The following is a 14,823-nucleotide window of genomic DNA, read 5'->3' as shown; positions in this document are numbered from 1 at the left end:
CATTTTTAACACGTTTCTGAGGCTTAACTTTCACTCCTTTGCAAAGGTCGTGGAAAGTTTAGGGAAGTTCTCAATCTGAGCGTTTAATCTGAAATCTGACCCTGAAGGTTGTGTCTGTTATACCGTACACACATATACGAGACGCTGCTGTGAAAGTATAGATTTAACATCTTTAAGCCCAGAATAAAGCACCTGTTTTCTATAAATGTTAGTCTTGTTCGTCATATTTGACCTAATGGGGCGTGTGGCTGATGAAATGTGAAAACACTGACACTGTTTTCAAGTACTTTATCACGTATTTGGTCTATGATCGGTGAATGAAAGGGTAGTACAGGGAAGTATTCTCCCCCCCCTCCATGTTCCTCCATGTCCTGATGTGTAGAAGCTCAGACCTGTTCATCACGACCGCCTCTGAAATCCTGCCCTGTCAGGAAGTGTTAACTCGGGTCTGAAGTGCCGTCATGCATGAGCTTAATACAGAAGCTGCAGTAACGCATTAGACCTGAGGGGGCAGCAGTGAGTATACAATGACTAACCTGCATCTGGCCCCTTTAATATTTCTTCAAAATTCTCTTGGGGCCAAAGGTTTTACACTGAAGCAGAGTTAATGTCGTCGACTAAAATCTTAAGTCTTAATAAGTTTGGATGATTTTAGTCGACAAAAATATCTGGACATTTTAGTCACAGTTTTAGTCTCATGAGAAACTTTTCATTTAGTTTTAGTCCAATTTTAGTCACACAAACATCAGGGACGGTCTGCTGTGAGTTTGTATAGATCTATGAGTCGGTTTGTCTAAAAATACAAATAATCCTAATCCCTTAACTCCCGCCTGAACCGAGCACAGTTTCTCCAGTTTGGCTTTACCCCAATCCAAAAGCTTCTGGAAAAAAAGGTGAGAAAATAGCGACAAAACAATGATGGAAATGTGAGAAAAAAGTGAGAAAACATTGACAAAAAGTGATGAAAAATTTATGAAAAAGTGGCAAAAATGTCACAAGGAATTGACGAAAAAAAAGACAAAAATGTGACAAAAAAAATCAAAATTTTGACAGAAAAATGTCAAAAATGTGACAAAAATGTGACAAAAAATTTATTAAAAATGGACGGAAAAAAAAAGACAAAAATGTGATAAATGACAAAGTTACACAAATGAGTTGAAAACCCAACAAAAAAATGTTGGAAGAAAAGAAGTGATGACGTGAGGAAAAAGCTCCTCTGGGTTCAGGTCAGATTCAGATTCAGATTCATTTATCGGCCATTTGCAGTTTGCACATTTTTTTCCAATGTGGTTTTTCAAAGAGCTCAAAGTGCGAGATGTAAAACAAGTAAAAAGACACAACATAAAAAACAGAACAAACAAACAATGCCACATTAAAAGGCGGGAGTTCAGAGGTTGACCATTTCCCCTAAGCTTCATCTGTGTCCTGATATCTCACGTTTTCACAGCAGACTGTCCCTCCGGAGCAGAACATCTCGCACTGACCAAACCTTTAATGTTGTCCCTGGACTCACGGCATCAAAGCCAGTTCTTGTTTTCAGCGCCGGCTGTAGAATCAGTGGAACCGACACGATCCCAGACCGGTATCGTTTAAACGGTTTGGCCATAATCGTGTAACGCCAGCATTTGTAGAAAACGGTGCTTTACCGGAAAAATCAGTTTCGAGGGTTTAGACCAAAGACCGAACCGGAGAAAACGTGCTCGGTGGAAGAAGTTCTAACTGATTTTTTCACTTATTCAAAAACCAAAAGCATCGAAAATCCCCCAGAAACAATCTTTCTAATTAATATGTTGAGACAAAGAAACCCTGAACATTAACGACTCGTATCTGCAACAGCTCGGTCGTGTTTATGATGAACTTTAGGAAATATTCCACCTCAGGGATCTGCGTTCGGCCCTTTGCTCTTCAGCCTCTGTAACCGACACACTTTTAAAGGATCGACTCTGAACGGCTTTAATAGAAGTCACGATACATTCAAGTCCAAGAAACAGCAAATCCAGATATATTTTAAATCTAAGACATGGGAAAAGTTCACTCCTGCATCTGACGAATCCCTTAAACCCGCCGTGTCCGAGATCATCCGGGATTTGAGGCGAGATCTCGTGGGATTTGAGGCGAGATCTCGTGGGATTTGAGGCGAGATCTCGTGGGGTTTGAGGCGAGATCTCGTGTTATTTGAGGCGAGATCTTGTGTTATTTGAGGCGAGATCTTGTGTTATTTGAGGCGAGATCTTGTGTTATTTGAGGCGAGATCTCGTGTTATTTGAGGCGAGATCTCGTGGGATTTGAGGCGAGATCTCGTGTTCTTTGAGGCGAGATCTCGTGGGATTTGAGGCGAGATCTCGTGGGATTTGAGGCGAGATCTCGTGGGGTTTGAGGCGAGATCTCGTGGGGTTTGAGGCGAGATCTCGTGTTATTTGAGGCGAGATCTCGTGGGATTTGAGGCGAGATCTCGTGGGATTTGAGGCGAGATCTCGTGTTATTTGAGGCGAGATCTCGTGGGGTTTGAGGCGAGATCTCGTGGGATTTGAGGCGAGATCTCGTGGGATTTGAGGCGAGATCTCGTGTTATTTGCATTTCAGTGAAAGTTAAGCCAGTGTTTCATGGAGCCTTTTTCTCTGGTTAAAGTTTGATTTCGTGCATGTTTTCTAGCGTCTCCCATAAACGTGTTTTTTTTAAATACCTCTCTCAGAACCATCATGCTTTTATTTTGAAGGCTTGACGTCATTTCCCCTCGGTCTGTAAACGTTCACCCGCTCGCCGTCATAGGAGAAAATGGCCGCCTTCCTGTACAGAACGTCCTGCTCGGTGCCTCTGTCTTTGGACTTTCTTTGTTTTCATTTGGGCCACGACTAAAGAACCTCATGTTTTTATCTGTGTTTCACCGTGTTTGTTCAACCGTCCTGTTTTCAATGCAAATAAACATCTGGAAGAAACTCTGGCTTTTAGATTGTTTTGAATAGACTTTGTTCAAGGGTTTATAGAACCCTCGAACACCATCACTGACGCCGGGTGATTTTTACACCCGATAAAAAGTACAAAATCTATCCATACATGACACGTTTGAGCTGAGTTCTTTTATATTAAACTGTGTCATGTCTAATAAAAAGAAAAGTATTGTGTGGGGACCAGATCAAAATGCTCCAGAATCACTGGAAAATCAGGAATTTGGGAACAAATAAAATACTGAAGATGAAAACTTGCCCCTCCCGGAGCCGCCGCCGTAACGTGGTGGAGGGTTTGAGCCTGACTGATCCTGGAGCTCTGTGTCGGAGGCTTCGTGCCCCTGTAGGGTCTCCCATGGTGACGGGTCAGACGCCCCTTAGGAGAGCCCAACAGGCCCGGTTAGAACCACGAGGCCGTCCTTCCGTGGACCCACCACCTGCAGGGGGCGCCGCAGGGGCTGGTGCCATGTTTGCCCCCACGACCCGGAAACGTGGAAGAAGATGGATGGAAAGTTGTTTTTTGGTCCACCCGTTCCTGGGACATGATTGTTACTCCCTCACTGAGAGACCAGAGACGCCGAACTCTGCGACTGGAGCAAAGCTGTGGGTGAAGTCGGTAAAATAAATGTGGCCTGATTAAAGAACTAACCCGACCCGACCTTCTATCACTATCGCTGGGTGGAAATCCCCCAAACATGCGCCTGTAGGAAAAAGTGTGTTTTGGAGGAAAAACCCCCCCAGGCCGTCACAGATGTGAAAGACGAAGCTGAAGCTCAGAGACCACAGTCTCAACTCTGAGAGTTGATACGTCCCTGGTCTTTGTGCCCGTGGAGAGAAGAGCGAGGCATTAAAAACAGTGTGACCCACAGAGCACCTGAGGCACTGATAACACCAGACTGATCATATAAACGTCTGTGTCCATAGAGTCATTTTAACCATTTTGCATTCGCAGCGGCGGAGTGATCTGCTAGAAAATAGTTCCTCAAAATGCGCTCATTCATGTGATGCAGGTCAGTTATATTCCAAACATGACTCTATGGACACAGACATGTATATGGTCAGTCTGGTGTTATCAGTGCCTCAGGTGCTCTGTGGGTCACACTGTTTTTAATGCAGGCTAGCTGATACCATAGACATGCACTAGCCTCGCACTAGCCTAGCGCCACGAAACTCTTCAAACATAAGAACTGCATGAATTACAAAATAATAAATATCTCCAGAAATCAGCAACACTCTGGATAACGAGGAAATGAGGTCAAACATCCTGAAACATCCCTTTAAATATTTACTCACAGTGGAAACATTATTTTTTACTCAAGTGAGAGTCACAGATTCATCATTATAATGTTACTCAAGTACAACGTCTCACTTTCATTATGGGATCATTAACGAGCCGAGGCCGTTCAGAACTGATAAAACCTTTATTTCACTTAAATCGTCTCTTACATTTGTCCCGTTTGAACATGTCGTGGAGCGAGAGCCACTTTCACACAGACCGACTTCAATAACCAGGAGGAGGACGGCGTCGGGGAGTCTCTTTTTTTTTTCTCTTTTTTTTCTTCCCAAACAACTTTTTCGTTCGTTTTCTATGGGTGTCTGTTAGCTAAAGTCTAAATGTTCACAACCACGTGCGCGCTAAGCAAGAAAACCATCACATGAAGCTTTTTTTTTTTTTTGGGGGTGTTTTTTTTTTTTTTTTTTATGGTCCATTTTATGTGTTTTTTAAGTTATTTTAAGCAGAATACTGGTCAGTAAAAACAAAATGGTCGCTGATATACATATAGGTGCCACATTCACTACTGCATGGGGGGGGAAAAAAGCTTTGTTCGAAGAAAAAAACGTAGGACTTCGAGGAGTATTTTTTTTTTTGTAGGTTTTTTTCATTGTAAAACTTTTTAGTGCACGTGTTATTACGTCCCCAGCAAAAATGTAAGAAAGAAAACATAGAAAGACATGAGTCGTCTAAAACTAGAGTGGAATGTAAAATGGTTAAAATGGCAGAGGCGATTGTGACGCGGCTAATCGGGGTTAGCGGTTAGCATCGTCTTTAGCGATGGCGTTTCGAACCGGATTTTAGCGACGGCAAAACCAAGATTTGTTTTTTAGGCTGTGGATTTTTTTACACAGTGTAGCATCAGTACAGCTAATCACGAGCAGGGTTAGCGGTTAGCATCGCCGTTAGCATTAGCATTTTGAACCGGATTTCAGTTAAATTTGGCAACAAAACCAACAACTTTGGGCTGTGATTTTTTTACACAGTGTAACATCAGTACAGCTAATCATGAGCAGGGTTAGCGGTTAGCATTGTCTTTAGCATTAGCATTTTGAACCGGATTTCAATTAAATTTAGCGATCACAAAACCAAGATTTTTCTATTTAGGCGGTGGATTTTTACACAGTGTAACATCAGTAAAGTACAGAATTTCAACAGCTAATCATGAGCAGGGTTAGCGGTTAGCATCGTCGTTAGCATTAGCATTTTGAGCCGGATTTCAGTTAAATTTGGCGACAAAGCTACAGAACCAACTTCAGGTTGTGATTTATTTTACACAGCAAAACATCATCAGTAAAGTACGAATTGAGAATTTCAACAGCTAATCATGAGCAGGGTTAGCGGTTAGCATCGTCGTTAGCATTAGCATTTTGAACCGGATTTCAGTTAAATTTGGCGACAAAACCAACAACTTTGGGCTGTGATTTTTTTACACAGCAACACATCACTAGTCAAACATCATTAATTTCAACAGCTAATCATGAGCAGGGCTAGCGGTTAGCATTGTCATTAGCATTAGCATTTTGAACCGGATTTCAGTTAATTTTAGCGATCACAAAACCAAGATTTTTCTATTTAGGCTGTGGATTTTTTTACACAGTGTAACATCAGTAATATTTCACCAGCTAATCATGAGCAGGGTTAGCGGTTAGCATCGTCTTTAGCATTAGCATTTTCTGCCCTATTTCAATTAAATTTAGCAACATTTTTAGGCTGTGGATTTTTTCCACAGCAAAACATCATCACTAAAGCATATTTTCACATGATTACAGATTTAGAATTTAAACTGCCGATCATGAGCAGGGCTAGCGGTTAGCGTTTCCTTCAGCGCTAGCATCGGGAACTCGATATCAGTGAATCTTTTTGTGTTAGCGACAACAAAACCCTACATTTTGAGTGTTTTTACACAATATAATGTCATCTGTAAACTTCATTTTGACACAATTTAAAAATCAGTAAAAGTTGGTAAACAGCTAGTCATGAACAGGGTTAGCAGTTAGCATTGTCTTTAGCGTTAGCATGTCTAACCGGGCTTCTGTTGTCGTTTTTTGACAGCAACACCTACTTTTTAACACTGAATCACAAAATGTCATCAGTAAACTACATGTTGTCCTCTACTCTCTCGACCCGAGTGATCGACCATTTAAACTACATTAAGAACAAATGCTTTAAGCCTGGAGTTCACCCTCCGTTTTCTCACGTTTATTTGCAGTTAACTGACAGATTTTCAGAGACTTTGAGCCGAGTGTTTCACAATAAAGTCTTTATTTGAAGTGTGTTCGGGGTCAAACTAGTCACAAAACTGGCCTTTGTCCGAGTGTCCGGCGGCTCTGACCGAGTTCATTTAAACTTCGGGGGGAAATCAGGTCACGACAGATCCAGTTATTCTTGTTAAGAAGTCAATAATTATAAGGGAGGGAGGAGGGAGGTCATTGATTGAAACAAGGTATTGGCCAATAGTTTTGACGCTGTATCTCATAACATGGCGGCATCTTTTTTGAACAAATCCATTATTCCCTTTATATATCGTATAAGGAAAAGCTTTAAGGGTGTTTTTTTCCCCAGTCAGTTTAAATAATAACCAAACGCACCTGGACTTCCACTTCTGTCCACCGGGTTTTCATTTATTTTGCCGGTGCCGAGTCAAAAGCGAAACAGAGAGGGTTTATAGTGACACTCAAAATGGCCGCCGCTTCTTCCCGGTTCACGTTGGTTAGTGGTAGATGTTCTGCTCCGGAGGGACAGTCTGCTGTGAAAACGTGAGATATCATGACACAAATGAAGCTTAGGGGAAATGGTTTAACCTCTTAACTCCCGCCTGAACCCAGAGGAGCTTTTTCCTCACGTCATCACTTTTTTTCTTCCAACATTTTTTTGTTGGGTGTTCAACTCATTTTTGTCAATTTTTTGTCATTTTTAAATCACATTTTTGTCATTTTTTCGTCACTTTTTTCGTCCATTTTGAATCAATTTTTTGTCACATTTTTTGTCATTTTTTTTGTCACATTTTTGTCATTTTTCCGTCAATTTCTTGTGACATTTTTGTGACATTTTTGCCACTTTTTCATACATTTTTCCTTCACTTTTTTGTCAATGTTTTCGTCACTTTTTTCATCACATTTCCATCATTGTTTTGCTATTTTCACAGCTTTTTTTCCAGAAGCTTTTGGATTGGGGTAAAGTCAAACTGGAGAAAATGTGCTCGGTTCAGGTGGGAGTTAAGGATTAGGATTATTTGTATTTTCAGACAAACTGGCCGCAGACCGTCCCTCCGGAGCAGACGATCCAGCACTAACCATTCACGTTTTACTCGATTATTATTTCACTCGGAACTAACCGTGCACGTCGAGATTCAATTCATGGCGCCAACTCGGTCCCGTGACGGAGATTAACGAGGAACGTGAGTGTTTTATTCCCCCCCCGATATTAGCTTGGATTAAAGTCGCCGACGCCGCGGTTTTCCCAGATTCGCCGGCGTCACAATAGGCCTCGATGTACCTTCTGTATGAACCTCAGCACGTTATAAATACTTCTTTTTTTTTTTTGCATCAAAACATTAAAATTTGTGCCTTTTCGTCAGGTTTGAAATGTAGGAAAGAAAATTCACAGTGCTTGTTGAAAATAACCGGATAGTTTAATAATAATTTGTGGAATAAAATTGTTACACTAAGAAAAAAAAAAAAACTTAAAAGAGAAACAGGACAAGCTAAAAAAAAACAACGCTAGCTATGAAGGAGGAGGAGAAAAGTATGGCGGGAGAGGAGGGTCAAAAAGCCGAGAGAAGAGGAGGAACAGTTACAGATTTAAATAGGAATGTCGGGATTAAAATGGCGGATTTTGGGGGTTTTCTTCGTCGTCTTCTTTTCTTTTTTTTTTCTTACGTTTGCCTCGGGGGGATTGAACTCGAGGCGGGTTTAAAACGGTGCTGTGGATGCCGGAGGTTATACAGAAGGAGGGCATTGTGGGAAAATGTGCGTAAAGAGGGGGAGGGGCCGGGGCTGATGGCGAAAGTGTACAAAGAGGAGACAGGAAGTAGGGGCGTAGGACAGGAAGTAGGAAGAGCAGGAAGAAGGAAGGAAGGAAGGAGGAGGCAAAAGAGGAAGTGAAGGAAAAGGGGGAGGGGTCTAGTTCTCGCCGTCGCCGCCCTCGGTCTCGTCTGCCTGGTTTTCTGATGTCCACAGCTGGCGGGAAACAGAGAGAAGAGAACAGTGTGTGAGTAACAAAACAAAAGACGGTTTCCTTTGTGACACAAGTCGGGCTGCACGATTAACTTTAACTTCTGCGATGACCGAACCTCAAAATGCTGAGGTTTGTTCTTATACTTTTGTGAGTGACAGACATGTTGGCCAATCAGAATCATCGAGCCATCGCTGAGACGGCGGCCGATCAAAACCTACAAAATACAGCTGTGGAACATCGCAATAACGATATAACTGCGATGTTTCACTAAACTATTTCAACTTCAACACGACACGTTTCGTTCTGATCCAACACAAATGGAAGAACTAGTTTTTCAGCAAATTTAGTCAAAACAAGAATAAAAAAAACCACCACATCAGCAGGACTCGAATCCAAGTAAATTAGGAAATAATCTTCATATTGGCAAAACACGACACACACGATCCACACCTGCATTTAGAGGTTTCATTAGTGACTTTAATTTTAAGTTATGAAACTAAAAAAAGCAATAAGAGCTTCTAAGTCTAATACGACATTATAAATCAAAGATGTTTATATATTTCTTTACTTTATTGTTATTTCTTTGAGTTGATGTTGTGCCAATTAGTGTTATTTACTTATTATTTTGTACATTTCCTTTGATATTGTTTTGTGCCTCAGAGTTTGTTGTAAATGCTGAATAAGAAAAATAAAAACTAAATTAGGAAATGTTTAACTAACTATTTTTTATATTTTTAGAAATGTATAAATTCAGTCCATTCTTTGTCTGAATTTGTAAAATCTCATTCTACACATGAGGACATGGAGGAACATGAGGAAAATACTTAGTTTTAACTGTTTTAAACTCTGTATAGTCCCTTTAAATATGCATGTGCCATGTGTTTAATCGTTTTCTAAAATAATGAGCAATAAGCAGGTCTGAACCAGGACTAAAAGATACAGACACTATTTCATATCTCGATATTCATGCCAGATCTCTCGATATCGATACGAGACATATTTGAAAACCAAGCATTTTTCAGAAAAGTGCAGTTTTATTGATGAAAATCTGTATCGTTTATGTCTTGCTTTTCAGTTTTGATGTTTTGAATGTTCAAATCTCGATACGATAACGATCTCTCTTTCGGAATCTCAGTGTGAAGGACTGAGAAAAGCAGAGACTGGCAGCTTTGGTGATGTTGTAAATAATAAACAGACATTTTTCTGTTCAGGAGTAAAAACAAAACACAAGAAAAGTTCAATCAAATTCAATCAAAGTAAATATTAAGGGATTTATTAAAGGCTAAAAACAAATCCTCCACAGCAGTGTTAATGTTGACAACATATTTTAATTTAGTTTTTTACTTTTGACGAAAATGTGATTCGATTTTAGTCTAGTTTTAGTCTAAATTTGAGACTAATTGAGTGGACTTTGCATTGATAATATTGATTCTAATCATGTTTAATGTTGTTCCTCTGCTTCATGTTTCTGCTCCACATGAACAAAGCTCAGAGCTGATCCTTTAAACATGATCTGAGGCTCTTTCAGACGCTCAATACAAGTGTGGATGATTTTAGTCTCTCCTTTTCATTTTTATTTAGTCTGATTTTAGTCGACTCAAATATCTGGACATTTTAGTCACAGTTTTAGTCTCATGAGAAACTTTTACTTTAGTTTTAGTCCAATTTTAGTCACAAAAATATCACTTTGACTAAAATTAAGACTCAATGTTTCAGTCGAGGACATTAACAAACCCCCCACAGGCACATTAAAGGAGGCCCAGTATCTGCAGGCTCACTGATGGAGGCCCAGTATCTGCGGGCTCACTGATGGAGGCCCAGTATCTCCGGGCTCACTGATGGAGGCCCAGTATCTGCGGGCTCACTGATGGAGGCCCAGTATCTGCGGGCTCACTGATGGAGGCCCAGTATCTCCGGGCTCACTGATGGAGCCCCAGTATAAGCCTGTGTGGTGAAGCACTCACAGTGAGGTTGTCCCTTAGTAGCTGCATGATCAGCGTGCTGTCTTTGTACGAGTCCTCGTTCAAGGTGTCGAGCTCCGCGATGGCCTCGTCAAAAGCCTGCGGCGGAAACAACAGAGTTAAACCAAACCACTGAGCAGAGCTGTGGAAATAACAAGTATCCGTGTTGTTTTGTGCAGGAAAGTGTTGCAATACATCTCCACGTCTCCATCGCTCAGACACAGGGCGGACGTGGCTACGATCGTATCACCAACAAACCTCAGAACCGCTGCTCGTTCAGATTCACCAGGAAACACAAACCCCGACTTTGTTTGGTCAGTGAAACAAACGCTACAAATCAAATCAAAGCGACGTCACTTTGAGATAAAGTATTGGTCAAAGAGCAGCCGAGTAAACGACCTCATCACACATCCTGTACTGCAGTGGCTACTACATATATATCACATGTAACTTTAGGCTTATTCCCTTCATTATTACCATGAACTCCAGCAGGTTTTCCACATGCAGTATTTGTTTGGCTCGTCTGGGTGATTAAGGCGATTAAGAACATGTAAAAACACATAAAACTGAATGAAACCAGGCTGTAGTTTGAATGGGTAAAGCTGAGAGTTTTGCTTTGACTCTGTCGCTATAAGGGCTCAGGCTCTGCCCGAGTGCGGCTTCTCTCATTCAGAGAAAACCAGCCCTGAAGTTTTGTAGCGAGTGCGCATGCTCGGCCCGTTCTTCCACTTTTCCGCTCCAGCGTCTCGTAGGAGGAAAAACACCATATTTGGGTGAAAGCGTCATCACGGGGCCCCTTAGCAGGACACGTGGATGTCAAATCTGTCAATATTTATGAATGAAAACCCGCGGGAAAGACGGCCTTTCTACTTCCGGGTCGCCCCCACCTCGCAGACAAAACATCATCAAATAAACATCAGCATTTTTATATCTGACATGAAAACTAAGATGTAAAGGAAGGAAAACAGATACAAATCTCCACTTCCACCACTGCGGGAAACATCAATACTTTCACCTAAAGGGTCTCGCCCTAAACAACTCATTGATTGGTTTGATCTGCTTTCCTGTGTTTGTGATATCCCAGGGTTCCTTCACGCTTCAACGTTAAGACCTAAACCCACGTGTCCAGTACAGCCTTTTTCAGACCCTGTCACTGAACCTCTTCCACAGACTGTTCCGCGGTGTGTCCACCAGGGGGCGCTGTACCTGCTTGGCCAGGGTGCAGGCCTGCTCCGGGGAGTTGAGGATTTCGTAGTAGAAGACGGAGAAGTTGAGGGCCAGGCCGAGGCGGATGGGGTGCGTGGGCTGCATGTCCTTCTTACTGATGTCGAACGCTTCCTGGTAGGCTTTCTGAGAGTTCTCCACCGTCTCTGCACAAACACACACACACACACACACACAAACACACACACACACACGTCAGTCTGAGTCAGGACCACAGGGGGGCGCCAACACGTAAAGGCTGCTGTGAGAGAAGAGAGTTTTTATTTCATGTGCAGGGTTTACACAGGCAGAAGGGAGTCAAATGTAAAGCTTTTTAAACCCCAATACTATATTTTAATGATAAAGAAACACAGAAGAAAACAGCATATTTCATGTCTTAAAGAGGGGGTGTTCTGCTTTAAAGAGGGGGTGTTCTGCTTTGTTCAGTCCCATAGCACCAGTCTATATCACACTACAATGATGACAAACCTTCTGCTGGTCTGTAAATGCAGTAAATTAGAATAACTGCCTTGTATAAAATGAGACGAAAACAATGATGGAAATGTGACAAAAAAGTGGCGAAAAATTGAGGAAAAATTGAGGAAAAAATGACGGAATGTGACAAAAAAATTACAAAAAAATGACAAAACTGGGATAAAAATGTAACTAAAATAAAATAAAAAATTGACAAAAAATGACCAAAAAAATGGCAAAAATATGACAAAAAATGACAAAAAATTGATAAAAATTTGACAAAAAATTGACAAAAAAATACAAAAAAATGACAAAAAAATGACAAAACTGTGACAAAAATGGGACAAAAAATATATTAAAAATGTGACAAAAAAGACAAAAAAATGATAAAAATTTGACACAAATTTGACCAAAAAATGACAAAAAAATAACCAAAAAATGACAAAAATGGGATAAAAATGTAACCAAAAAATATTTAAAAAATTGACAAAAATGTGACAAGAAAGTAACAAAAATGAGTTGAATACCCAACAAAAAAATGATGGATAAAAAATCTGATGACGTGAGGAAAAAGATCCTCTCGGTTCAGGCGGGAGTAAAGAGATTAAAGAGGGGGTGTTCTGCTTTAAAGAGGGGGTGTTCTGCTTTAAAGAGGGGGTGATCTGCTTTAAAGAGGGGGTGTTCTGCTTTAAAGAGGGGGTGTTCTGCTTTAAAGAGGGGGTGTTCTGCTTTAAAGAGGGGGTGTTCTGCTTTAAAGAGGGGGTGTTCTGCTTTAAAGAGGGGGTGTTCTGCTTTAAAGAGGGGGTGTTCTGCTTTAAAGAGGGCGTGTTCTGCTTTAAAGAGGGGGTGTTCTGCATTAAAGAGGGGGTGTTCTGCTTTAAAGATGGGGTGTTCTGCTTTAAAGAGGGGGTGTTCTGCTTTAAAGAGGGGGTGTTCTGCTTTTGTCAGTCCCATAGCACCAGTCTATATCTCACTACAATGATGACAAACCTTCTGTTGGTCTGTAAATGCAGTAAATTAGAATAACTGCCTTGTATAAAATGTCTCTCTCAAAATGGCTGTAGTGAATGTCTTGAAATTGGCCTCTGTCTCTTTAACCTCTTAACTCCCGCCTGAACCGAGAGGATCTTTTTCCGCACGTCATCAGATTTTTTTGCTGGTTATTCAACTCATTTGTGTAACAATTTAATCAAATTTTATCTTTTTCATTTTTAGTACATTTTTGTGATTTTTTTGTCACATTTCTGTCATTTTTTCTTAAATTTTTTGTCAATTTCTTGTGACATTGTTTGACATTTCAGCGCTAAAGTCTGCGCAACATCAGGCCCGTCATGTTCCAATGAATGTAGATTTATTTGCCAGTTTGAATCCACTTTTTAATGACATTTAAGGCCTGGATTCTGGACAAATTCACAATTGACTGACTTGTTTTTTAATGAGTTTATTTACAGGCAGCAGCACTAAGTCAACGGGAAAGTCCCACATTTCCTTTATTCAAAACTCAACTCAGAGCAAACCCGTCCTGAGACCATTAAGTGACTCTCACATTTCCTGTACTTTACTAACTTCGAATATTGTTTGTTGTATTTTCTGTATTTCTGCCACTGTCCTGTAGGAACATGTGTACATTAGCTTTGTAGCTTTAATCCGGCATGTGTTGTTTCAATGTTCATTAATGTGTCCCTGACAAACAGCAGGGCATTAAAAGTCAGTAAATTAACTGTGCCATAATCAAGGCCTGAACTGTCACTAAAACGCATTAACTTGGATTCAAACTGGCATTAAATAGAAATGTACATCAGTTTTTATATTCATTTATGCTAAATTATGACGCTCATCAATTTTATTCAGATTAAAGAAAATACCAAAATGATGGTCCAAAACATATTAAAGGGGCCAGATGCAAGTTTTATGCTCACTACTGCCACCGCAGGTCATACGTGTAACTGCAGCTTCTGTATTAAGACCTGAAGTAACACGTTTCTGACAGTGCAGGATTGTAGAGGCAGTCGTGGTGAACAGGTCTGAGCTCATTCTACACATGAGGACATGGAGGAACATGTAGGGGGAGGAAAATACTTAATTTGAACATGTTTAAACTCCGTATAGTCCCTTTAAGGTTGCAGTTCATGTTACTTTTGGTGAGCCGTCTTCCTGCTTTCATAAACCACCTTTAATCATGTCAAATGTAACTGTTTATAAATCATTACAGTAAAACAGTAAAACCAGTAAGTCCTCGTATACCCAGGATGTTGAAGCGATGACTAAACACCGCTCTGGAGTGACAGAAGATGGCCGCCTCTGCTCCGGCGTGGACACTCACCTTTCTTGGTGTCCCCTGACGCCACCTCTGACAGGTATCTGTAGTAGTCGCCCTTCATTTTGAGGTAGAACACCTTGCTCTCTGCAGCAGTGGCATTTTTGATGAGGTAACCGTCAAGCAGCTCCTGAAGAGAGGAGAGAAACCCGGAGGTTAGAGAAGATCTGGAACTACCACGGTTTACCAAAGAGAAACACCAGGACTAAAGAAAAAGAAGAAACCAAAACAAAACCAAAACAACCCTGAGACTCACGACCAGACCCAACACGTGTGGAGTCAGCAGATATTTACCACCACATCATTACTGCTCAAGGAAACCGGACCTCAGTCACTGTTAGGGACTGAACTAGGGCTGAAACAACTAATCCATTATTGAAATAGTTGTCAACTGTTTCAATAATCGATTTATCGTTTTCTAGTAAACACAGACTTAAGGGGAGACACTACAGGCAAAACTCAATTTTTTCA

General features: G+C 40.9%; 1 protein-coding gene across 1 annotated transcript in view; it reads right to left on the bottom strand.

The window, feature by feature from the left end:
• Window positions 1–8,076: 8,076 nt before the first annotated feature.
• Window positions 8,077–14,823, bottom strand: part of LOC306979488 (14-3-3 protein beta/alpha-1-like) — a gene marked incomplete at its 5' end in the record, with an annotated part of 39,370 nt that continues 32,623 nt past the window's right edge. Inside the window, 4 exons of the mRNA XM_079578441.1 lie at window positions 8,077–8,399; window positions 10,362–10,457; window positions 11,565–11,728; window positions 14,359–14,482. Coding sequence (XP_079434567.1) covers window positions 8,343–8,399; window positions 10,362–10,457; window positions 11,565–11,728; window positions 14,359–14,482 — 441 coding nt within the window. The 3' untranslated portion in view covers window positions 8,077–8,342. The remainder of the gene's footprint in view (window positions 8,400–10,361; window positions 10,458–11,564; window positions 11,729–14,358; window positions 14,483–14,823) is intronic.

The sequence above is a fragment of the Gobius niger genome (genome assembly GCF_951799975.1).
Source record: "Gobius niger genome assembly, chromosome: 20".
NCBI lineage: Eukaryota > Metazoa > Chordata > Actinopteri > Gobiiformes > Gobiidae > Gobius > Gobius niger.
Note: the sequence above shows the minus strand (reverse complement) of the source record. Positions and strands in the feature narration are given on the sequence as shown.